The 23781-nt window shown below is 45.2% G+C and overlaps 1 protein-coding gene across 1 annotated transcript in view; it reads left to right on the forward strand.

The window, feature by feature from the left end:
* The window catches only part of LOC311116406 (serine/threonine-protein phosphatase 6 regulatory ankyrin repeat subunit A-like), a gene marked incomplete at its 5' end in the record, with an annotated part of 41499 nt that overhangs the window by 15697 nt on the left and 2021 nt on the right, over nt 1–23781 (forward strand). Inside the window, 7 exons of the mRNA XM_084191499.1 lie at nt 20139–20250; nt 20467–20493; nt 20670–20744; nt 21634–21835; nt 22318–22405; nt 22628–22745; nt 22969–23188. Coding sequence (XP_084047625.1) covers nt 20139–20250; nt 20467–20493; nt 20670–20744; nt 21634–21835; nt 22318–22405; nt 22628–22745; nt 22969–23188 — 842 coding nt within the window. The remainder of the gene's footprint in view (nt 1–20138; nt 20251–20466; nt 20494–20669; nt 20745–21633; nt 21836–22317; nt 22406–22627; nt 22746–22968; nt 23189–23781) is intronic.

The following is a 23781-nucleotide window of genomic DNA, read 5'->3' on the forward strand; positions in this document are numbered from 1 at the left end:
GGCCTCATGGTGAAATCCCTGAGCGTTTTCCTTCCTCTCTGGCAGCTGAGTTAGGATGGACACCTGTATTTTTGTGGTGACTGGGTGTATTGATACACCATCCAAAGCATAATTAATAACTTCACCATGCTCAAAGGAATATTCAATGTCTGCTTTATTTGTACCCATCTACCAAAAGGTGCCCTTCTTTGCGAGGCATTGGAAAACCTCCCTGGTCTTCATGGTTGAATCTATGTTTGAAATTCACTGCTCGACTGAGGGACCTAATAGATAATTGCATGTGTGGGGTACAGAGATTATGTATTCGTTCAAAAATCACTATTATTGCACACATAGTGAGTACATCTAACTGATTATGTGACTTGTTAAGCACATTTTTACTCCTGAGCTTATTTACACTTGCCATAACAAAGGGGTTGAAAACAAATTGATTAGATTACTAGATACTAGACTCTGTCAATATGTTTTTGGAAGTGGCTCTGCATTTCTTGCATACATATCATATTTATGTAAGGATTATGATGACTTTCTAAAAGGACAAAGCTGTTTATGTGTGTTCCCTTGTCTCCACTGTCACCACATCCCTCGATGCGTGCAAACAGAGCATCTATATCAGGGATGGGCAACTCCAGTCCTCGGGACCTGATTGGTGTTACACTTTTTCCCCAGCCCCAGCTAACACGTTTGACTCTAATAATCAAGTGCTCATGGGTTTCAGTTTAGAATGCAATAAGTTTAATCATCTGTGTTTGCTAGGGATGGGGAAAAAGTGTGACACCCCTCCGACCCCCAAGGACTGGAATTGTCCATCCCTGATCTATATGGTAGGACCAGTACCAGACCTGAATGAATGTGTCTGTTTTGAATATTCACGGAGACAGAATGATGTGGTTGATAGCAGAGACGTCATGCCCAAAGGGGGCACAGGGTCACTTGCCCCCTCAGATTTGTGATGTTTAAATTTGTCTTGTTATATTTTCTCTGTCATACTACTAACCATGAAGTTGGCTTTAGCTAGCCCAGATAGGATCCCAATCTCCCAACCTAATAACTACACTGAACAAAAATATAAACGCAACATGTAAAGTGTTGGTCCCAAAATCCCAGAAATGTTCCATTTGCACAAAAAGCTTATTTCTCTCAAATTGTGTACACACATTTGTTTACATCCCTGTAAGCAAGCATTTCTCCTTTGCCAAGATAATCCATCCACCTGACAAATATGGCATATCAAGAAGCTGATTAAACAGCATGATAATTACACAGGTGCACCTTGTGCTGAGGACAATAAAATGCCACTCTAAAATGTGCAGTTTTGTCACACAACACAATGCACAGATGTTTCAAGTTTTGAGGCAGCGTGCAATTGGCTTACAGACTGCAGGAATGTCCACCAGAGCTGTTGCCAGATACGTTTATGTTAATTTCTCAACCATAAGCCAAGGCGGCTTTAGAGAATTTGGCAGTACTTCTAACTGGCCTCACGACTTCAGACCACTTGTAAAGCAGCATATGGGCGAGCTGTTGGCTGATGTCAACGTTGTGAATGCCCCATGGTGGCATTGGGGTTATGGTATGGGCAGGCATAAGCTACGGACAATGAACACAATTGCATTTTATCGATGACAATTTGAATGCACAGAGATACCGTGGGATAGTGTACGTGCACAAAGTGAGTTTGTAACATGTATATCATTCTTGCTTGTTGTTCTTTATAGTTACTACCATTGCCTATTGTAAGTTGCCTCTCTGTGTTTTACTGTGTTGTGTAATACTCCGCAGGTAGCATTATGCCATTAATACAGCCCTTCCTTTGTTAATAGCGTTGTTGCTCTACTTGTGCTATCAGTTATTGTGCATATTCATTACCCCTGTTATCTGTCCATTACAGGACCACTATCATTCCACTACCTTTCCATGTCCATTTCATCCGTTTGTGTCAATAAAGTATCCTTGGATGTAACTCTGAGGTTGCCTTATTCCCCTCTTACCGAGGGAGGTGAAAGCGCAACCTGGTCTCAAAACATTTCAAGGCAAAGGGTGGCTACTTTGAAGAATCTCAAATCTGAAATATATTTTGATATGTGTAACACGTTTTTGGTTACTACATGATGCCATATGTGTTATTTAATAGTTTTGAAGACTTCACTATTATTCTACAATGTAGAAAATACACAAGACACAGAGGAGGAGAAACTATCCAACACCCTGGGAGAGAGAACGAGTGACCTCAGTCGAACTCACAGCCAGAAAGATGGGTTAGATACAGGAGAGGAGGAGGTTACCCCGGATGCCATCACCCCTGCTCCTGTGATCAGGCCAACGGGCAGGCGGAGCGAGAGGTCATAGTGATAGTGATTCACACCCAGAGAGAGACAGACAACCCATACAACCTCTTGGCTGAGATTAACCACACAGAGGTAGAGGTAGAGGGCCTTCAGGGCAAGCCAGTCAGTCTGCCTGCTCTGATCCTCAAGTCAATTGTATTTAAATTCATATTCATTAAAGATTTTTAGTCAAGACTTGAAAAGTGCCATTTATTTCAAATGATAATTATTCAGTGTCTGCAACCCTCAAGAACCAGGGTGAGTCTGGGTCCCCCTTTAACTGGGCAAACACAACTTGCATATCGTCATAGACTAGGCGGAAACGTTCATCTTTTAACTTTGCTTAAATAAAACAATGCATTTTTCATAGTGAGCAAGAGTTTTCTATGATGATTAAAGTTTTTTGGTCGCGCCCTCCACTTTTTTTGTCAAATAATACATCTAAAAAAAATGTAATAAGTTAATTATTAAAAGCATTAAAATTGGGATTGGGATGTTTCCCACTTATTTATACAACCTACTCCACAAAGTTTAGAGAAATGTTCTGAAATTAATTAAGAATTAAACAGAAGAAAATCAGAATTGAAGGCAACTATAATGCAAAGAATTTAATGGTCTATGGTTCAATCCTGTTTCTGGTCTAATGAATAATTAATATTGTTCCTCCTCTTCCTTGTGGCAAGCGCAGCAGCACACTGCCCTCCAAAGCCTGCAAAAAAAACGCCGGACTGCCCCTTTCCTCGCCCTGCATGGAACATCCAGGGTCACCTCCTTGGTGACGTGTGGGGTGACGTCCAGGGTGACCACAGCAACATCCTCTGGAAAGGGACAAAAGTGGGGCAGAATGTAAATAAATGCAAACCGTAGGTTCTAAACACTGGCCAGTTGAATGGGATCTTTTATTTCAGCTCATGAAACATGGGACCAACACTTTACATGTTATCATGATGAACGGCACCTGTCAGAGTGCTTTCTATAAGTCTTACTCACCTGCTTGGATGTCAGATGGCAGAGTGGCGTAGACGGCCACCATGAGAGGCTTTTCTTCAGGTGTGACGTCCGCAACCTCCAAGAGTGCAGAAGCAGGGTATTTATCTGTGTTAGGGGTGAGGTCCAAAACCTCCAGCTGAGAACAAGCCGGATCTGCCTCTGTGTTAGGGGTGATGTCCACAACCTTCAGGTGGGTAGAAGCCGGGTCTGCCTCTGTGTAAGGGGTGATGTCCACAACTTCCAAGTGGGACGAGACGGGTTCTGCCTCTGTGTTAGGTGTGACGAATACAATCTCCAAGTGGGAAGAGACGGGTTCTGCCTCTTTGTTAGGGGTGATTTCCACAACCTCCAGGTGAGAAGAAGCCGGGTCTACCTCTGTATTAGGGGTGATGTCCACAACCTTACGGTGGGAAGAAGCCGGGTCTGCCTCTATGTTAGGGGTGATTTCCACAACTTCCAGCTGGGAATAAGCCGGGTCTGCCTCTGTGTTAAAGGTTATGTCCACAACAACTAGGTGGAAAGAAGCCGGGTCTGCCTCTGTGTTAGGGGTGATGTCCACAAGCTCCAGGTGGGAAGAAGCAGGATCTGCCTCTGTGTTTGGGGTGATGTCCACAACCTCTAGGTGGGAAGAAGCCAGGTCTGCATCTGTGTTAGGGGTGATGTCCACAAACTCCAGGTGGGAAGAAGCAGGATCTGCCTCTTTGTTTGGGGTGATGTCCACAAGCTCCAGGTGGGAAGATGCCGGGTCTGTCTCTGTGTTAGGGGTGGTTTCCACAACCTCCTGATAGGAAGAAGCCGGGTCTAACTCTGTGTTAGGGGTGGTTTCCACAACCTCCTGATAGGAAGAAGCCGGGTCTAACTCTGTGTTAGGGGTGAGGACCACAAACTTCAGGTGGGTAGAAGCCTTCTTAGCCTCTGTGTTAGGGGTGATGTCCACAAGCTCCAAGTGGAAAGCAGCCAGGTCTGCCTCTGTGTTAGGGATGATTTCCATAACCTCCTGGTGGGAAGAAGATGGGTCTGCCTCTGTGTTAGGGGTGATGTCCACAAGCTCCTGGTGGGAAGAAGCCAGGTGTGCCTCTTTGTTAGGAGTGATGTCCACAACCTCCAGTTGGGAAGAAGCAAGGTGTGCCTCTTTGTTAGGGGTGATGTCCACAACCTCCAGGTGAGAAGAAGCCGGGTCTGCCTCTGTGTTTGAGGTGATGTCCACAACCTCCAGGTGGGAAGATGCTGGGTCTGCCTCTGAGTTATGGGAGATGTCAACAACCATACGGTGGGAAGAAGCCGGGTCTGCCTCTGTGTTTGGGGTGATGTCCACAAGCTCCAGGTGGGAAGAAGCCGGGTCTGTCTCTGTGTTAGGGGTGGTTTCCACAACCTCCTGATAGGAAGAAGCCGGGTCTAACTCTGTGTTAGGGGTGATGACCACAAACTTCAGGTGGGTAGAAGCCGTCTCAGCCTCTGTGTTAGGGGTGATGTCCACAAGCTCCAGGTGGGAAGAAGCCAGGTGTGCCTCTTTGTTAGGGGTGATGTCCACAACCTCCAGCTGAGAAGAAGCCGGGTCTGCCTCTGTGTTATGGGTGATGTCCACAACCTCCAAGTTGGAAGAAGCAGGGTCTGACTCTGTGTTAGGGGTGATGTCCACAACCAATGGGTGGGAAGAAGCTGGGTCTGCCTCTGTGTTATGGGGGATTTCCACAACCTCCAGGTGGGAAGAATCCTGGTCTGCATCTGTGTTTGGGGTGACAATTAAAATCCTGATTGGCTTTACTACTACAAGGCACCAGGATGTCATGACAAAAGGCATATGTCAGAGTGTTCTCTATGAGTGCTACTCACCTGCTTGGATGTCAGCTGGTAGTGTGGCGGAGACGGCCACCACTAGGACAGGGGGAACTGGCAGGGTGTCTGCAGTAGGCTGGAAGTAGCTTTTCACCTCGTCCGCCACAAAGGCACAGACAGAGCTCATAAAAAAAGGGGTTGTGAGGTCATCCAGGGAGAAGGACTGGCTGATTCTCCCAAGGATCGACCTCACAGAGTCAAAAGTAGCAGCCCGGGAGAAAGGGGTGTGAGGAGAAGAGGCCTTCAACATGCTGGAGAGCTTCTCCCCTACGGCCACCACCATACTCACAGCCATCCCGCTTAGGAGGATGGGGTGATCTGAATGGCCTTCCTCTGGCTGAAGCCACAGGGCCAGGAGGATCCTGGGCACCAGCTCCACCACCACCTGGGATGGGCTGAGCAGGTTGCTACAGGGCTTATTGGACAGCTTGTCCTGAATGCTCCTCACAGCTCTCTCCATGATGATGTGGACCTTGGGGTCGCTGAAATCAACAAAAAGCAGCAGAGAAAGCTAAACAATGTGCAATGTTCACACAGAGAACACTGCCCTAGTTTTTTTCTGCATAGCTCCAGATGTGTAGATGAATGGAGCAAGCCGTATGCGGGGCAGTACATGGAACTCACATGTCAGCGCCAGCTGGAGAGGTGGGGTGCATAGAGCGGCGGAGCTTGCAGACAGCCTTGTGCTCCATGTCAATCATTTTTAGGCAGGTGTTTACTTCCCAGGTCTGCCGTAGGAAACAGGAAGTCCCATTAGTGTAATTTCACAACAGATATATTCTGCTGTACTAACTAGTTGTTGAAAGGCTAGAAAAGAGCTCACTGACTGATAGTCTAAGTCTCTAACTCTCATTCTCTTACCAGCCGAGCGAGTTCGTTCCCCTCCTCCAGGGTTTCCTTCCACACCCTTCAAATAAAACACAAAGCATTTCAACTTTCCTGGCTTCCTATTTATCTGTTGTTTATTTTACCCACACCTCCTGGAGTGCTGCTGGTGACAGAGAATGGCAGTGAAGGTGAGAGCTGACGTGGTACTCACCTCTCCCTAAGGGATTTTTTGCCCTGAGACACCAGCCAGTCGCTCATGTGCTCCATGGTGACATGGGGCGAGACCTGGCCTCGACTCTGGAGCAGCAGATAGTGGACCATGAGCTTCTTCTGCAAGATGAGGTAAGGTGTGAGACCGTGCCACTAAAGACCATATAATGTGCTTTCAGAAGGGCCTCTCGTAACATTTCACAACTGCTCATGTCTCACAATTTGCAAGTGATATTAAGAACTCTTATGACCATCTTCTCTAAACTGTCTTGAAATAAAACTCTTGTTTTGGGATTAAATCTATCTCTTTCTTTCTGTGGTTACTGTTTTTGTGGGATGAATCTTACCTGTTTATTGTAATATGCTTCCTCCCAGCAGGCCTGCAGAGTCTGAAAATAAAGGCTGCTTCTACAGAATTCCTTTGAAAATAATTAAAATAAGTATGCTTTATTAGGTACATTATGCACAGGCATTTACAGTATGCCAAAAGGAATATCTCCTAAAATTACCTTAGTGGGACCATAAGTGAACTCAGGAATGCTCCCAATCCTATCCATGGTCAGAGGGGGACGAAATGCAGCGCTATAAATATACGGGATGCTCTAGAGATAACAGGAATTACTTAAAGTCGCGAATGATCAATGCCTGTGGAATCGTCCAATTTGCTGCGCTGAGAATTGAGTTGTAGGCGATATTTGGTTATGTTTGGCGCAACATACATGTTTACATTCTATTGCCATGGAGAAATTGAGTTTCTAGAACCTGTTTTCTTCTATATCTTTATTTCGTGAAAGATTAAGATCTTTTTTTTGTCATAATGTGTATATGAGGACGTTGGAGCCCGTTCCGATTCATGACCCGGTTATCCAGGTGCAAGTTGCATAGACCTACTAATCAAACCTTGGCTTACAAGTTAAATTAAATTAGTATATATGCCTATACAAATCTATTGACCACGTCCATTTAAATCAATGATTGTCAATTGAAAATCTGGTTGTTGTGTTATCCTGTTGTGCGTGTCAGGTGTCCTCTTAAGCACGTTATTCCAATATTTCCTAGAATTGACGCAGGTTACACTTTTGCAAAACTACTCGGTTAAAAATAAGAGCATGAATGACAATAAAGGTATGACTTGAATTATATGTGTAGTAGTGTGATGTTGTTCCCCTAGATTATGCACCAAATTGCACACAAGGACAGTTCAAGTAGGCCAGGTCAAGAGGGGATGTTAAAAAGTTAATAATAATAGTAATTCAATGTGGTTTCTTTATTTAATTACAGCTCCATAGCTAATGTTATTTTTTGGTGTACAAACATTTTTATGTATCTATATTGTTAATACACCTAATTGTAAAAGTTGTGTATATTTTGGTTTGGTCCATCGCGGGTTATCTGTATTTATGTACCCTCTTATTGTTCTCTTTTGCCTGACCTTCAACTAGCAAGGTATGTTGTCCTTGGCGCCGTAATTTGTCGATATAAAACTGTGGTAAAGTTACACAAAGTGCTGTTACGCAACTACAGGTTTTGTTACAATGTGGACAATATAAAGATTTATGTTAACAACTTTCACCGAGCTCGCTAATTAGGGTACCTATTGTAACTCGGGAGTATTTGGGGCAGTGTTTGAGTGAGTTTCTATGTGCTCACGCAGGTGCCCGAGAGCTGTGGCTGCACCAAGGGCTAAACTATTGTGTGTTGTCTCTTCGTGTACAGGTATGTCATTTATTTTGTCAGAATTATGTTGTATATCATTTTACTTGTATTGTATAGTGTGTTGTTAGGCACTGAATGTGTGCATGCAGCACCTGTTCTCTTTTGCCTGACCTTCAACTAGCAAGGTGCCCGAGAGCTGTGGCTGCACCAAGAGCTAACATATTGTGTGTTGTCTCTTCGTGTGCAGGTCGAATAAAAATGATCCAACCATCAGAATTCCAGTTGTGGCAGTGTCCTAATTACGTGACCTGCCGACTGGTCAGCTCAAGCCGACCGCCGGAGCTGTGCATGTGGATGAGGTGCACGACCTGCGCATGTGAATTTGTTGATGGCTTACTGTAAGTGAATATATACTGTAAACAGTGAAAGTGAATGTAGCATATTCATTAGATACAGGTATTCGTGCTTATTTGTATGTTTTGGATGAATTTGTTTATTGCATTTTTTGGGGGGGGTATTTGAATGCACTAAATGCACCCGTGTTATGCTGGGGATTTTAGTGTGGGTAGAGGGAGGGGTGTCCTTCCATTTACACCAATTGTACAGTCAGCTCCTGGGAGTAGAGCGTTTGCTAGTCCTGAGTTTGCAAGCACTGGGAGGGGTAGGCTGTTTGTTCCACCTGACCAGGGTATCCCACCTCTGTCTTTTGATGTACCATCATCCACAGTACTCGGTGATAATGGGACGCCTCCGAGTCAGCTTAGTGACCTTATTAAGCAGATTGGTTCAGAGATAGGAGAATCTATCAGAGCGAGTTTACTGCAGCCTGGGGTTTCAAGTCTTTCTCCTGCCCGTCCCCCTCACCAACCCCAGCAGTTTCCCCTGCCTGAGCAGTGTGGGTCAACCTTTATTGATGCGTCCAAGCTGAATCTGGTTGTGAAGTCAGATGTTAGTGCTCCACCTCTTTTTAGGGGTGATGGCTCAGATAAGTACTCTGTCCTGGAGTGGGAGGAGTTAATGGAAGTCTACCTAGAGAAGAGGGGTTACACTGGGTCTGGGAATGAGATGAGGATTCCTAGTCAATGAACTTGTCATAAATCAACATAGGATAGGCCCTCTTCCCCCCCCCCCCCACAAGACTCATATATATATATATATATAGGAAATGTAAGCAAGGGTTGAGCTTCTTCAGTTTGTGTCACAAAGTGGATAAGTTTCTGTGTCCCTTTCAGAGTGAGTGACAAATTTACTTTATATAGTGTACCAAGAGTTGTTCCCTCGCTTACGGCCATACCAGCCTGAATACGCCCGATCTCGGAAGCTAAGCAGGGTTGGGCCTGGTTAGTACTTGGATGGGAGACCGCCTGGGAATACCAGGTGCTGTAAGCTTTTTGTCCCAGTAGAGCGTGCTCTTGTGTCATGGAGCAACTGCCTTTTATTTATCACCCTAATAATATCATGGATTGTTATTGGACTAAATGCAGTTTGTGTGCTGCCCTGCCCTGCCCTGATCAAATCAAATAATGGACAGTGCGTTTCCCTCAAAATATAGGCAGTACATGCAATCTTAGTTTTTAGTCTAGGAGACAGTCAATGTCTGTAGTCCATTAGGGCACTATAAAATCCCTTCAATGTTTTGCCTGATTCCGTTAATTCCCAAGTTCCCTTTTCTCCGTTTAGATTTCCCCGTTGACCGTTTGTCCCTGTTTTGGCAGGTTTTCGCTCTCAAAAGTACACCTTTTTAATAGCAAAACAGCACAATTGGATGTTCTATGTCCACAACAATGTTTAAACCCTATCAGGTGACCATTTGTGAGGTCTGGGAAAAATGTAAGACATTTAGATTTTGGGGTGTAGTTACCCTTAAATGCAAGCGTGCACCAGGAAGAGACCTTTGTTTGGTTAAGCGGTGTTGCTGTAGAACAAATGGCCACTGGAGTGATGCAAATGATCACGGTATAATTCTGCCAGGCAGGCATAGGCTACTTTGTAGTTAACATTTACTTGCGAAGGTTTTGGGGAAAGCCATTCCTTCCCTACCAGAAGAAGGTTATCATTAGCATCATCGCTAACGGCTACACAAAGTGTAGACATACGCGCGCACCGCACACATGCACACAGACAGGGGCATTCCTGTGCCGTTTCAGAAAGTTCATGGAAATACGAATCACTGATGCATTTTGTTCATGTCTTATGATTGACTTGGGCAAATGAATGTGTTTTCTAACAAGTTGAATAGATTTAGTTGATTTCTTACTAAGTTCAATAAATGTTTGAATATTGTTGAATTTCGGTTTAATGTCTGGATTCCGTGATTCGGTCCGCAACGCTTATTTTATAGGGCCCTAGTCAATGAACTTGTCATAAATCAACATAGGATAACGATATTATAACCGCGATTGATAATAGACAGTACTGTGCAGCCGTCTTCATCGACCTGGCCAAGGCTTTCGACTCTGTCAACCACCGCATTCTTATTGGCAGACTAAATAGCCTTGGTTTCTCAAATGACTGCCTCGCCTGGTTCACCAACTACTTCTCAGATAGAGTTCAGTGTGTCAAATCGGAGGGCCTGTTGTCTGGACCTATGGCAGTCTCTATGGGGGTGCCACAGGGTTCAATTCTTGGGCCGACACTTTTCTCCGTGTATATCAATGATGTCGCTCTTGCTGCTGGTGACTCTCAGATCCACCTCTACGCAGACGACACCATTTTGTATACATCTGGCCCATCATTGGACACTGTGTTAACAAACCTCCAAACGAGCTTCAATGCCATACAACACTCCTTCAGTAGCCTCCAACTGCTCTTAAACACTAGTAAAACTAAATGTATGCTTTTCAATCGAACGCTGCTGGCACCCGCCCTCCCGACTAGAATCACCACTCTCGACGGGTCTGACCTAGAGTATGTGGACAACTACAAATACCTAGGTGTCTGGTTAGACTGTAAACTCTCCTTCCAGACTCACATAAAGAATCTCCAATCCAAAGTTAAATCTAGAATCGGCTTCCTATTTCGCAAACAAAGCCTCCTTCACTCATGCTGCCAAACATGCCCTCGTAAAACTGACTATCCTACCGATCCTTGACTTCGGCGATGTCATTTACAAAATAGCCTCCAACACTCTACTCAGCAAACTGGATGTAGTCTATCACAGTGCCATCCGTTTTGTCTCCAAAGCCCCATACACTACCCACCACTGTGACCTGTACGCTCTTGTTGGCTGGTCCTCACTACATGTTCGTCGTCAAACCCACTGGCTCCAGGCCATCTATAAATCACTGCTAGGCAAATCCCCGCCTTATCTTAGCTCATTGGTCACCATAGCAGCACCCACCCGTAGTCTGCGCTCCAGCAGGTATATCTCACTGGTCATTCCCAAAGCCAACACCTCCTTTGGCCGCCATTCCTTCCAGTTCTCTGCTGCCAATGACTGGAACGAATTGCAAAAATCTCTGAAGCTGGAGACTCTTATCTCCCTCACTAACTTTAAGCATCAGTTGTCAGAGCACCTTACCGATCACTGCACCTGTACACAGCCCATCTGAAATTAGGCCACCCAACTACCTCATCCCTATATTGTTATTTATTTTGCTCTTTTGCACCCCGGTATCTCTATTTGCACATAATCTCTTGCACATCTAGCATTCCAGTGTTAATACTATTGTAATTATTTTGCACTATAGCCTATTTATTGCCTTACCTCCATAACTTGCTACATTTGCACACACTGTATATATATTTTCTGTTGTATTTTTGACTTTGTTTTTTTACCCCAAATGTAACTCTGTGTTGTTTTTATCGCACTGCTTTGCTTTATCTTGGCCAGGTCGCAGTTGTAAATGAGAACTTGTTCTCAACTGGCTTACCTGGTTAAATAAAGGTGAATTTTTTTTAATTTTTTAAATAAGTTTGCAAATGTGATGATGCATGGAATGCTTGATATTTTTCATGGAGAAAATTAGCTTCCCCAAACTTGAGAGCAAGACTGGCCTAAACGCGCTAATGTTTTCCTTTGCTAATGTCCGTCCCGCCCCCCTGTCAGCTGTCAGTTTTGTCGATGACCACGTACATAAGACACGCCAATCACCGACACCTGAAGTTCCATGACCATCACAGCCCTAGTTGTATGCTTGAGTTTGTTCAGAGGAGGCTTTGAATAAAATCCGATCTGAGTGTGAAATGCCTTACTGAGGGTAAATGGAAGCTCCTCTTGTGCCCGGCTCAGCCTTATACAGTTTAAGGTACTTTACCGTATCCATTTCAGTAAGGCCAGATTGTCCAAATTCTACCCAAATATTGATGGTACATGTGACAGGTGTAAAAGCTCCTTGGTGGACTTGACCCACATGTTCTGGTCCTGTCCCCGTCTGGCAGATTATTTGTCCACTATTTAAAACCCTTTCTGAAGCATTTGATATAAAGTTGCAGCCTAGTGCAGAAATTGCTATTTTTGGAGTACCAAACAACAATCCTTCTCTGACCAATAGACAGCTAGATGCCATTGCCTTTGCCTCCCTGTTAGCCCGCAGAAGGATTTTATTGGATTGGAAATCTATCAATCCTCCCTTAGCCTCTCTTTGGCTCGAAGATCTGAAGCTGTTCCTAAAATGAGAAAAAATGAAGTTACCATTCGAGGGTCAACCAACTCATTTTATTCCTCCTGGGACCCGATGATATCCTATTTTGAACAGCTCCAAACACTTCCTCCAGATTAGTACTCTTGGCCCCACCTTGAGATTACTGCTATATAGGCCTATAAAATCACTTAATCACCTGAAATTGTTAGGCTATTACATTTTTGCTTGAAGTAACGTTGTTGTATACTTTTGTTTTGTTTTCTGACATGTAAGTCAATTACTTTCCCTTTCTTTTTAAATGTGTTTGGAGGCATTCTGGGGGGAGGGGGAGGTCAAAGGGGGACTAAAAGGGGAGAAATGTACCATGTCTTTACATGTTATCTTTCATTCATTGTGAATACAAAATATATAATTTTAAAGGGAAGGCTTTGAAGCCAGATTTAGCGGATTTTGCTGTTTAGTTTTCCTCAACCTGTGTTTTGTTTCTCTCTCCTCTCCCTGTTAGATGGTGAGGCTGCTTCTCTCCAGAGGAGCCAACATTAATGCCTTTGACAAGAAGGATCGCCGAGCAATCCACTGGGCTGCTTACATGGGTGATGAGTTTACCACATCATTTACATTCTGACTAATGTCCTTTATACCAATGAATGAATGAATGAATGGACTGTGTGTTAGTCTCACAGCTCAGCTGTATGAGCCACGTCTAGTGTGTTATTATGTCAGAATCATGTACTAAGTAGGTTGATTAGATGTTTTCAGTTGTACTAACATGATGTAGGTGTTGCTTATGGTGCTGTGTACCACTGTAAACTAATCTCTCTCTCTCTCTCGCTCTCGCTCTCTCTACCTACCATAGGGCACATTGAGGTGGTGAAACTGCTGGCCTCTCATGGATCAGAGGTGTCCTGTAAAGACAAGAAGGCCTACACCCCTCTCCACTCTGCAGCCTCCAGTGGAATGATCAGTGTGGTCAAGTACCTCCTGGACCTTGGAGTGGATGTGAGTCAACACGCATTCAAATGTGTAGTCACTGTTCAATTACAACTCAATGAAAATACAGAGCTCTAGTGGGTTGGCGAATGATTTCCTTTCAAGTAATGAAGAGATGGAGGTTGGAGCCAGTGTTTTGGACCAGGGGGTTTTCAGAACCAAGTAATGAAGAGCGAGAGGTTGGACCAGGGGGTTTTCAGAACCAGGTAATGAAGAGAGAGAGGTTGGACCAGGGGGTTTTCAGAACCAGGTAATGAAGAGAGAGAGGTTGGACCAGGGGGTTTTCAGAACCAAGTAATGAAGAGAGAGAGGTTGGACCAGGGGGTTTTCATAACCAAGTAATGAAGAGAGAGAGGTTGGACCAGGGGGTTTTCAGAACCAAGTAATGAAGAGAGAGAGGTTGTACCAGGGGGTTTTCAGAACCAAGTAATGAAGAGAGAGAGGTTGGACCAGGGGGTTTTCAGAACCAAGTAATGAAGAGAGAGAGGTTGGACCAGGGGGTTTTCAGAACCAAGTAATGAAGAGAGAGAGGTTGGACCAGGGGGTTTTCAGAACCAAGTAATGAAGAGAGAGAGGTTGGACCAGGGGGTTTTCAGAACCAAGTAATGAAGAGAGAGAGGTTGGACCAGGGGGTTTTCAGAACCAAGTAATGAAGAGAGAGAGGTTGGACCAGGGGGTTTTCATAACCAGGTAATGAAGAGAGAGAGGTTGGACCAGGGGGTTTTCATAACCAAGTAATGAAGAGAGAGAGGTTGGACCAGGGGGTTTTCAGAACCAAGTAATGAAGAGAGAGAGGTTGGACCAGGGGGTTTTCATAACCAGGTAATGAAGAGAGAGAGGTTGGACCAGGGGGTTTTCATAACCAAGTAATGAAGAGAGAGAGGTTGGACCAGGGGGTTTTCATAACCAAGTAATGAAGAGAGAGAGGTTGGACCAGGGGGTTTTCATAACCAAGTAATGAAGAGAGAGAGGTTGGACCAGGGGGTTTTCAGAACCAAGTAATGAAGAGAGAGAGGTTGGACCAGGGGGTTTTCATAACCAAGTAATGAAGAGAGAGAGGTTGGACCAGGGGGTTTTCAGAACCAAGTAATGAAGAGAGAGAGGTTGGACCAGGGGGTTTTCAGAACCAAGTAATGAAGAGATGGAGGTTGGACCAGGGGGTTTTCATAACCAAGTAATGAAGAGAGAGAGGTTGGACCAGGGGGTTTTCATAACCAAGTAATGAAGAGAGAGAGGTTGGACCAGGGGGTTTTCATAACCAAGTAATGAAGAGAGAGAGGTTGGACCAGGGGGTTTTCAGAACCAAGTAATGAAGAGAGAGAGGTTGGACCAGGGGGTTTTCAGAACCAAGTAATGAAGAGAGAGAGGTTGGACCAGGGGGTTTTCAGAACCAAGTAATGAAGAGAGAGAGGTTGGACCAGGGGGTTTTCAGAACCAAGTAATGAAGAGAGAGAGGTTGGACCAGGGGGTTTTCAGAACCAAGTAATGAAGAGAGAGAGGTTGTACCAGGGGGTTTTCATAACCAAGTAATGAAGAGAGAGAGGTTGGACCAGGGGGTTTTCATAACCAAGTAATGAAGAGAGAGAGGTTGGACCAGGGGGTTTTCAGAACCAAGTAATGAAGAGAGAGAGGTTGGACCAGGGGGTTTTCAGAACCAAGTAATGAAGAGAGAGAGGTTGGACCAGGGGGTTTTCATAACCAAGTAATGAAGAGAGAGAGGTTGGACCAGGGGGTTTTCATAACCAAGTAATGAAGAGAGAGAGGTTGGACCAGGGGGTTTTCATAACCAAGTAATGAAGAGAGAGAGGTTGGACCAGGGGGTTTTCATAACCAAGTAATGAAGAGAGAGAGGTTGGACCAGGGGGTTTTCAGAACCAAGTAATGAAGAGAGAGAGGTTGGACCAGGGGGTTTTCATAACCAAGTAATGAAGAGAGAGAGGTTGGACCAGGGGGTTTTCAGAACCAAGTAATGAAGAGAGAGAGGTTGTACCAGGGGGTTTTCATAACCAAGTAATGAAGAGAGAGAGGTTGGACCAGGGGGTTTTCAGAACCAAGTAATGAAGAGAGAGAGGTTGGACCAGGGGGTTTTCAGAACCAAGTAATGAAGAGAGAGAGGTTGGACCAGGGGGTTTTCATAACCAGGTAATGAAGAGAGAGAGGTTGGACCAGGGGGTTTTCAGAACCAAGTAATGAAGAGAGAGAGGTTGGACCAGGGGGTTTTCAGAACCAAGTAATGAAGAGAGAGAGGTTGGACCAGGGGGTTTTCAGAACCAAGTAATGAAGAGAGAGAGGTTGGACCAGGGGGTTTTCAGAACCAAGTAATGAAGAGAGAGAGGTTGGACCAGGGGGTTTTCATAACCAAGTAATGAAGAGAGAGAGGTTGGACCAGGGGGTTTTCATAACCAAGTAATGAAGAGAGAGAGGTTGGACCAGGGGGTTTTCAGAACCAAGTAATGAAGAGAGAGAGGTTGGACCAGGGGGTTTTCATAACCAAGTAATGAAGAGAGAGAGGTTGGACCAGGGGGTTTTCAGAACCAAGTAATGAAGAGAGAGAGGTTGGACCAGGGGGTTTTCAGAACCAAGTAATGAAGAGAGAGAGGTTGGACCAGGGGGTTTTCAGAACCAAGTAATGAAGAGAGAGAGGTTGGACCAGGGGGTTTTCATAACCAAGTAATGAAGAGATGGAGGTTGGAGCCAGTGTTTTGGGCCAGGGGGTTTTCAGAACCAAGTGACCTGATCAGGAATGTATTGTTTTGTTCCCCCCCCCCCCCCCCCCCCCCCCCTCTCTCTCTCCACTCTTTTCCCTCCCTTGCTCCCTCCAGATAAATGAGCCCAATGGGTACGGTAACACCCCCCTCCACGTGGCATGCTACAACGGGCAGGACGTGGTGGTGAATGAGCTGATCGAGTGTGGCGCCAACGTGAACCAGGTGAACGAGAAGGGTTTCGCCCCACTCCACTTCACGGCCGCCTCGTGCCATGGGGCGCTCTGCCTGGAGCTGCTGGTGGGCAACGGGGCCCTCGTCAACATCAAGGTGAGGAGACCGGATGACCAACACTGTGTCTGAACTAAATAACACCCTATTCCCTATGTAGTGCACTACTTTTGACCAGGGGCCCATAGAGCAAGGAGCCGTGGTGACACTGGCTGTGTCCCAAATGGCACCCTGTTCCCTTTATAAGTACACTACTTTGGTTCAAAAAGTAGTTCACTATGAAGAGAATAGGGTGCCATTTGCGACGCACACACTGACGCAGCACATGGCTTAGTATTTGGCCCTGGTCTACATTCAAATACCAATGGAATAGGCCTAACAATGCAAACTAAATGCAATCAAGCGCTCCTCCAATACGTGTTTGATTTTGCGTGTGGTCAGCAGCACAGACTGCCGTGTGAACCATCTTTGTCTTTCTATCTGCAGAGTAAAGATGGAAAGACCCCCCTCCACATGACGGCCATCCACGGACGCTTCTCCAGATCTCAAGCCATCATCCAGAATGGTGAGTCGCTGTGAATGCTCTCAACTGAATATATATGAACCAGTAGGCTCTTCAGCATTGTCTTTAGTCTTCAAACCATGATTCACTGGCACAGAGCAATGTTACTTGCAATGTGGTTGAACATGAAGCTTCATGAGGCCTCTAGGGTCAAGTGGTTGACGTGTGTGTGTGTCTGTGTGTGTGTGTGTGTGTGTCTGTGTGTGTCTGTGTGTGTGTGTGTTCTGTAGGTGCTGAGATCGACTGTGAAGAAAAGAATGGAAACACACCCCTGCACATCTCTGCTCGCTACGGCCACGAGTTACTCATCAATACACTCATCACGAACGGAGCTGACACAGCCAAGTGAGAACACACACACACACAGTTTCCAGCAATAATGCAACATGCATCTGCAATTCTGTCATTGACCGAATTGCCGCTTGGAGACTATGCTCAACACATTGTGGTGTGTGGGGGGTTGATAGACAGGGCATTGCAGCATGCTGATGTGTTGATCTGCTGTGGGGTTTAATGAGGACTGTGATGTGGTGCTGTTTCCAATCTTAGCTGAATGAACTGTAAGTCACTCTGGATAAGAGTGTCTGCTTAAAGTCTAAAATGTAAAAATGTGTTGCAGGCGAGGCGTCCATGGGATGTTCCCCCTCCACCTGGCTGCTCTCAGTGGGTTCTCTGACTGCTGTCGGAAGCTCCTCTCATCAGGCTTTGATATAGACACCCCTGACGACTTTGGAAGGACCTGTTTACATGCTGCAGCAGCTGTTGGGTGAGTGGACTGGTCCAGGCTTTACACCAAGGAATATTTAGTTCATGAACTGGAAAGCCACCAGAAAGAACAAACACATATTCACACTCTTACATTTCACATTGTTTAGCAGTATAAAAAAATCGTTTAGATCATTAGTGCGGTATCATTTCTGTATAATGTGGTTCCATGCCATGGTGGTATTGACTTGCGCTCTGGTCTAAATTGTCTTTATATCTTCTTGAAAGAGAAGAGAAACCTGCAAACTGCTCTTGCTAGTATCACTTTTTATTATAGCTTTTATTAGCATTATAAAAACAGTGATACTAGCAAGAGCAGTGTACGGGTTTCTCTTTTCTTTAAGGTTCTCATTGTTACCATCCACCTGATAGCTCAGATGTGAAAGGGCCTTTCTGAACTTGATATCTTGTTACCATCCACCTGATAGCTCAGATGAACGAGAGCCTTTCTGAACTTGATATCTTGTTACCATCCACCTGATAGCTCAGATGTACGAGAGCCTTTCTGAACTTGATATCTTGTTACCATCCACCTGATAGCTCAGATGTACGAGAGCCTTTCTGAACTTGATATCTTGTTACCATCCACCTGATAGCTCAGATGAACGAGAGCCTTTCTGAACTTGATATCTTGTTACCATCCACCTGATAGCTCAGATGTACGAGAGCCTTTCTGAACTTGATATCTTGTTACCATCCACCTGATAGCTCAGATGTACGAGAGCCTTTCTGAACTTGATATCTTGTTACCATCCACCTGATAGCTCAGATGTACGAGAGCCTTTCTGAACTTGATATCTTGTTACCATTCACCTGATAGCTCAGATGTACGAGGGCCTTTCTGAACTTGATATCTTGTTACCATCCACCTGATAGCTCAGATGTACGAGAGCCTTTCTGAACTTGATATCTTGTTACCAGGAACCTGGACTGTCTGAATCTGCTGCTCAACACAGGGGCAGACTTCAACAGAAAGGACAGCTTCGGAAGGTCTGTCTGTGGCATCAAATAACTTTCATATGTGATCTTTATGATAATGGGGAATATAGTATAGGGGCATATAGGAATTATTATGGGAAATATTGGGCGGCAGGTAGCCTAGCGGTTAAGAGCGTTGGGTCAGTAACCGAAAGGTTGCTGGTTCAAATCCCCTAGCTGACTAGGTGAAAAATGTGTCTATGTGCACTGCAGCAAGGCACTTAACCCTAATTGCTCCTGTAAGTCGCACTGGATAAGAGTGTCTGCTAAATGACGTAAATGTAAAATGTAAATGTTATACAGCTCCAATAAGCTGTTTCTGTTGTTGATGTTGAATGGTTTCTGTGCGTTCTTCTAGGAGTCCTCTGCATTATGCGGCAGCCAATTGTAACTACCAGTGTCTGTTTGCCTTGGTGGGGTCTGGGGCCAGTGTGAACGATCTGGATAAAAGGGGTTGCACCCCGCTCCACTACGCTGCTGCCTCCGACACAGACGGAAAGTACGTCTCACACCTCTCTTACTGTTGTGTGTGTTGTGGTGCCATGACCTTTCACATTTCACTGTAGTCTGGAGAGTATGTTGTGGTGCCATGACCTTTCACATTTCACTGTAGTCTGGAGAGTATGTTGTGGTGCCATGACCTTTCACATTTCACTGTAGTCTGGAGAGTATGTTGTGGTGCCATGACCTTTCACATTTCACTGTAGTCTGGAGAGTATGTTGTGGTGCCATGACCTTTCACATTTCACTGTAGTCTGGAGAGTATGTTGTGGTGCCATGACCTTTCACATTTCACTGTAGTCTGGAGAGTATGTTGTGGTGCCATGACCTTTCACATTTCATTGTAGTCTGGAGAGTATGTTGTGGTGCCATGACCTTTCACATTTCACTGTAGTCTGGAGAGTATGTTGTGGTGCCATGACCTTTCACATTTCACTGTAGTCTGGAGAGTATGTTGTGGTGCCATGACCTTTCACATTTCACTGTAGTCTGGAGAGTATGTTGTGGTGCCATGACCTTTCACATTTCACTGTAGTCTGGAGAGTATGTTGTGGTGCCATGACCTTTCACATTTCACTGTAGTCTGGAGAGTATGTTGTGGTGCCATGACCTTTCACATTTCACTGTAGTCTGGAGAGTATGTTGTGGTACCATGACCTTTCACATTTCACTGTAGTCTGGAGAGTATGTTGTGGTGCCATGACCTTTCACATTTCATTGTAGTCTGGAGAGTATGTTGTGGTGCCATGACCTTTCACATTTCACTGTAGTCTGGAGAGTATGTTGTGGTGCCATGACCTTTCACATTTCACTGTAGTCTAGAGTATGTTGTTGGTCGTGTTTGAATACATACTAGTGTTAAATCTGCAGTGTGAAAGCTTGGCCACGTCTCCTTTGGGAAAGTGTCTCTGCTTGCTTATCTGTCTGTCTTGATGTTGGTATAATGATTAGTGAACTCTTGACCTCTGACCTCTAGGTGTCTGGAATATTTGCTGCGAAACGACGCTAACCCAGGGATCAGGGACAATCAGGGCTACAACGCAGTCCATTACGCGTCTGCGTACGGACACCGCCTCTGTCTGGAGCTGGTGAGTCAGAACCACAGGGGACTAGACGCCCTGCATTCACAGACCATTTTGTCTGCGTCCCAAATGAATGTAGGGCCCATAGGGCTCTGGTCAAAAGTAATGCACTATATAGGGAATAGGGTGCCATTTGGGACAGACGTTGATATTCAGTAGGTTTTAAGGTGTGGTTGCATGTTTGTCGTGGCCGCATCGTCACTCTTGATGTTCTTTTTCCAGATTGCAAGTGAAACACCTTTAGATGTGGTAAGTACCAGTTGGTTACTTTTCCTCACACTAGCTTGTTTAAGATACGAATGCAACACCCCAGTATGTCTGCAGGGGCTGGTCACTGAGATTTACAACATGAAACATGCTACTAGACTAACCTTCAAAGTAAATATGTTACAAGTCTAAACTGGCCCGTCCTTGTCTTTCCCCAGCTAATGGAAACCTCAGGGACAGACATCCTGAACGACTCTGATGTCAGAGCTCCCATCAGCCCCCTACACTTAGCTGTGAGTAAAGCCTACCTGCTCCTGTAGGGGTCTCGCCACATGACAAATGGCACCCTATTCCCTATTTAGTGCACTACTTTTGACCAGAGCCTTATGGGCCCAGATCAAAAGTACTGCACTACATGGGAAATAGGGTGCTATCTGGGATGCAGGCATGGTGTTGTTTTTCCACGAAAAGTTGATTGTCCAGACACTCACACACCATGTTCCTATCTGTTCCTGATTAGTGTAAAATACATGCATATTTTGACACGGTGATGATGAGGATGATTTCCTTATTTTGCCATTTGAGTTAATCAACCTCCAACAGAGGAGAAGTAGAGTGTTTCTAAATCTCACGCTTGGCAGGGACCTTCGATGTTGATGCTGGGCGGGAGAAAAAATGGGCACCCGATTTGAGAGACACTGGTCTACTTTAGGGGTCTAGGACTGTTTCTGTTCAGGCATACCACTGGTCTACTATAGGACATTGATTATATTAAGAGTGTATATCTGTTCAGGCGCACCACTGGTCTACTATAGGACATTGATTATATTAGGAGTGTATTTCTGTTCAGGCGTACCACTGGTCTACTATAGGACATTGATTATATTAAGAGTGTATATCTGTTCTGGCATACCACTGGTCTACTATAGGACATTGATTATATTAGGAGTGTATATCTGTTCAGGCATACCACTGGTCTACTATAGGACATTGATTTAATTAGGAGTGTATATCTGTTCTGGCATACCACTGGTCTACTATAGGACATTGATTATATTAGGAGTGTATATCTGTTCAGGCATACCACTGGTCTACTATAGGACATTGATTATATTAGGAGTGTATATCTGTTCAGGCATACCACTGGACTTTGCTTCAGACTGTGTGTTTGTTTCCATTCAGGCGTACCACGGCCACCACCATGCTATGGAGGTCCTGGTTCAGTCTCTGCTGGATCTAGACGTGAGGAACAGCCAGGGGCGCACCCCTCTGGACCTGGCTGCCTTTAAAGGCCATGTGGAGTGTGTTGACGTCCTCATCAACCAGGGAGCCTCCATCCTGGTTAAAGACTTCACCCTGAAGAGGACCCCCATCCACGCTGCAGGTACGCATAGGATATCACGTAAGACCTAGAGATTCTGTAATTCAAAAGTTTTCCTTACCAAGATGGACATTTGTTTGGTCATGTTGCTAGGACGCCAATGTCCACTCTAGGGATATTATATAGCATAGTGTGAAAATGCCCACTACACACTGATCTAAGGTCATTTTTTGTCATTATTGCTGAGGATCTGGGGAGGGTAAGCTGATCCTAGATCAGTGCACAGGGGGACTTCTATCCAGAGCCAGGTACACAGCTAGCAGGTGACAGGCTTCGAGGGCCTCAGCCCCAAAATGTTTTATTATCTGCTGTGTTAACATCATGAGGATGTCATCTACCAATACCACTGTTCTAGAAATCTGTCTGTTCATGTGAAGGTAATAGTCGTCCAGCAATCAGCTCATATCCTCTCTGTTTAGCCTCCTCTAGCTACCAACGGTCAATCATCTCACATTCTTATATCCTCTCTGTTTATCCTCCTCTAGCTACCAACGGTCATTCGGAGTGTTTGCGTTTGCTGATTGGAAATGCTGACCTCCAGAGTCCAGTGGACGTTCAAGACGGGAATGGACAGTAAGTCAATTGGGTTTTGGATACAATTCCTGAAATAAAGAGATTTTGACACTAGTTCTACGTCCCAAATGGCACCCTATGCCCTACTTGGTGCACTACTTTAAACCAGAACCCTATGGGCTCGGGTCAAAAGTAGTGTACCATATAGGGAATAGGTTGCCATTTGGGACTCAGCCTGGTTATTACCAGTTTGTAATATGACCTTGTTGTCTTGTGTATCAGAACCCCTCTGATGCTGTCAGTGCTGAGCGGACACACAGACTGTGTGTACTCACTGCTCAACAAGGGAGCCAGCGTAGAAGCCAAAGACAAGTGGGGCAGAACAGCGCTACACAGAGGGGTGAGGAGGAGAGCTGGCTGTATACGCTCACACACAGAAAGAGACGGGGAGGCTCAAATATACATATTATCTTCAGAAAAGTAGTTGTCCATGGGTAGTGGTGTATTCATCCCTGTAGGGGGACCTGCCTCCAGACATCATTTGTAATAATTGATGATTCATTATTATATCATTGATTATTAGTTATTCAAATCCATTCTTGTCTCCCTGCCCTTCCTCCCAGGCATTGACGGGTCATGAGGAGTGTGTGGAGGCCCTGCTGCAGCACAGCGCCAGCTTCCTGGTTCGGGACTGTAAGGGGCGGACCCCTGTCCACCTGGCGGCGGCATCCGGACACATCGGGGTGCTGGGGGGACTCCTACACGCCGCCCAGTCAGTGGAGACCCTCCCCGTCATCACAGACAACCAGGGCTACACGCCACTACACTGGGCCTGCTACAACGGTACGTACTGGACTAACGGAACACTAGATATTTTCTGATTTTCTCTCTTCAGCACCGTAAACATGTCCCTGAATTAGGCAGGCCATACAACTAGGGGTGTAACGATTCGATTTGTATCACGATTCGTGGTTGTCGATACGATTCAAGGACGATATTGGTTCATTTAGAACGATACGATCCGAAACGATTCAGTGACTTGAAATCGATTCAGTAACCTTTTAGCCAAAAATTCAACCAGTGTGACTGAAATAAATACCTGGATACTGGACAGTGCAGGTGAAGTTTCCTAGATTCCTGTTTCTTGTAAGGACCGCAATGGTGGCTTGATAATTTCTCGCTCGTCGGCTTCTCCTCTGTCGTCCGCCATGCTATGTTTTGTTGTCTTTGCGCCTTTGCGCTGCTGCTGGCGTGGGGCGATGACGTCACGGATAGGCAGACTGAATCGAGTAATGTTTAAAGCCTTTATCATTAAAAGTGCTAAGAAAAAACATCCATATAAAGTCTGACGTGCTTAAATCCAATGGGTTATTTCCTAGTATCGATACAATCGATTTATTACATTTTAAAACGATGTTAGAGTGATATATGTTGTC

The sequence above is a fragment of the Coregonus lavaretus genome (genome assembly GCF_964263955.1).
Source record: "Coregonus lavaretus genome assembly, contig: HAP1_SCAFFOLD_300, whole genome shotgun sequence".
Classification (NCBI taxonomy): domain Eukaryota; kingdom Metazoa; phylum Chordata; class Actinopteri; order Salmoniformes; family Salmonidae; genus Coregonus; species Coregonus lavaretus.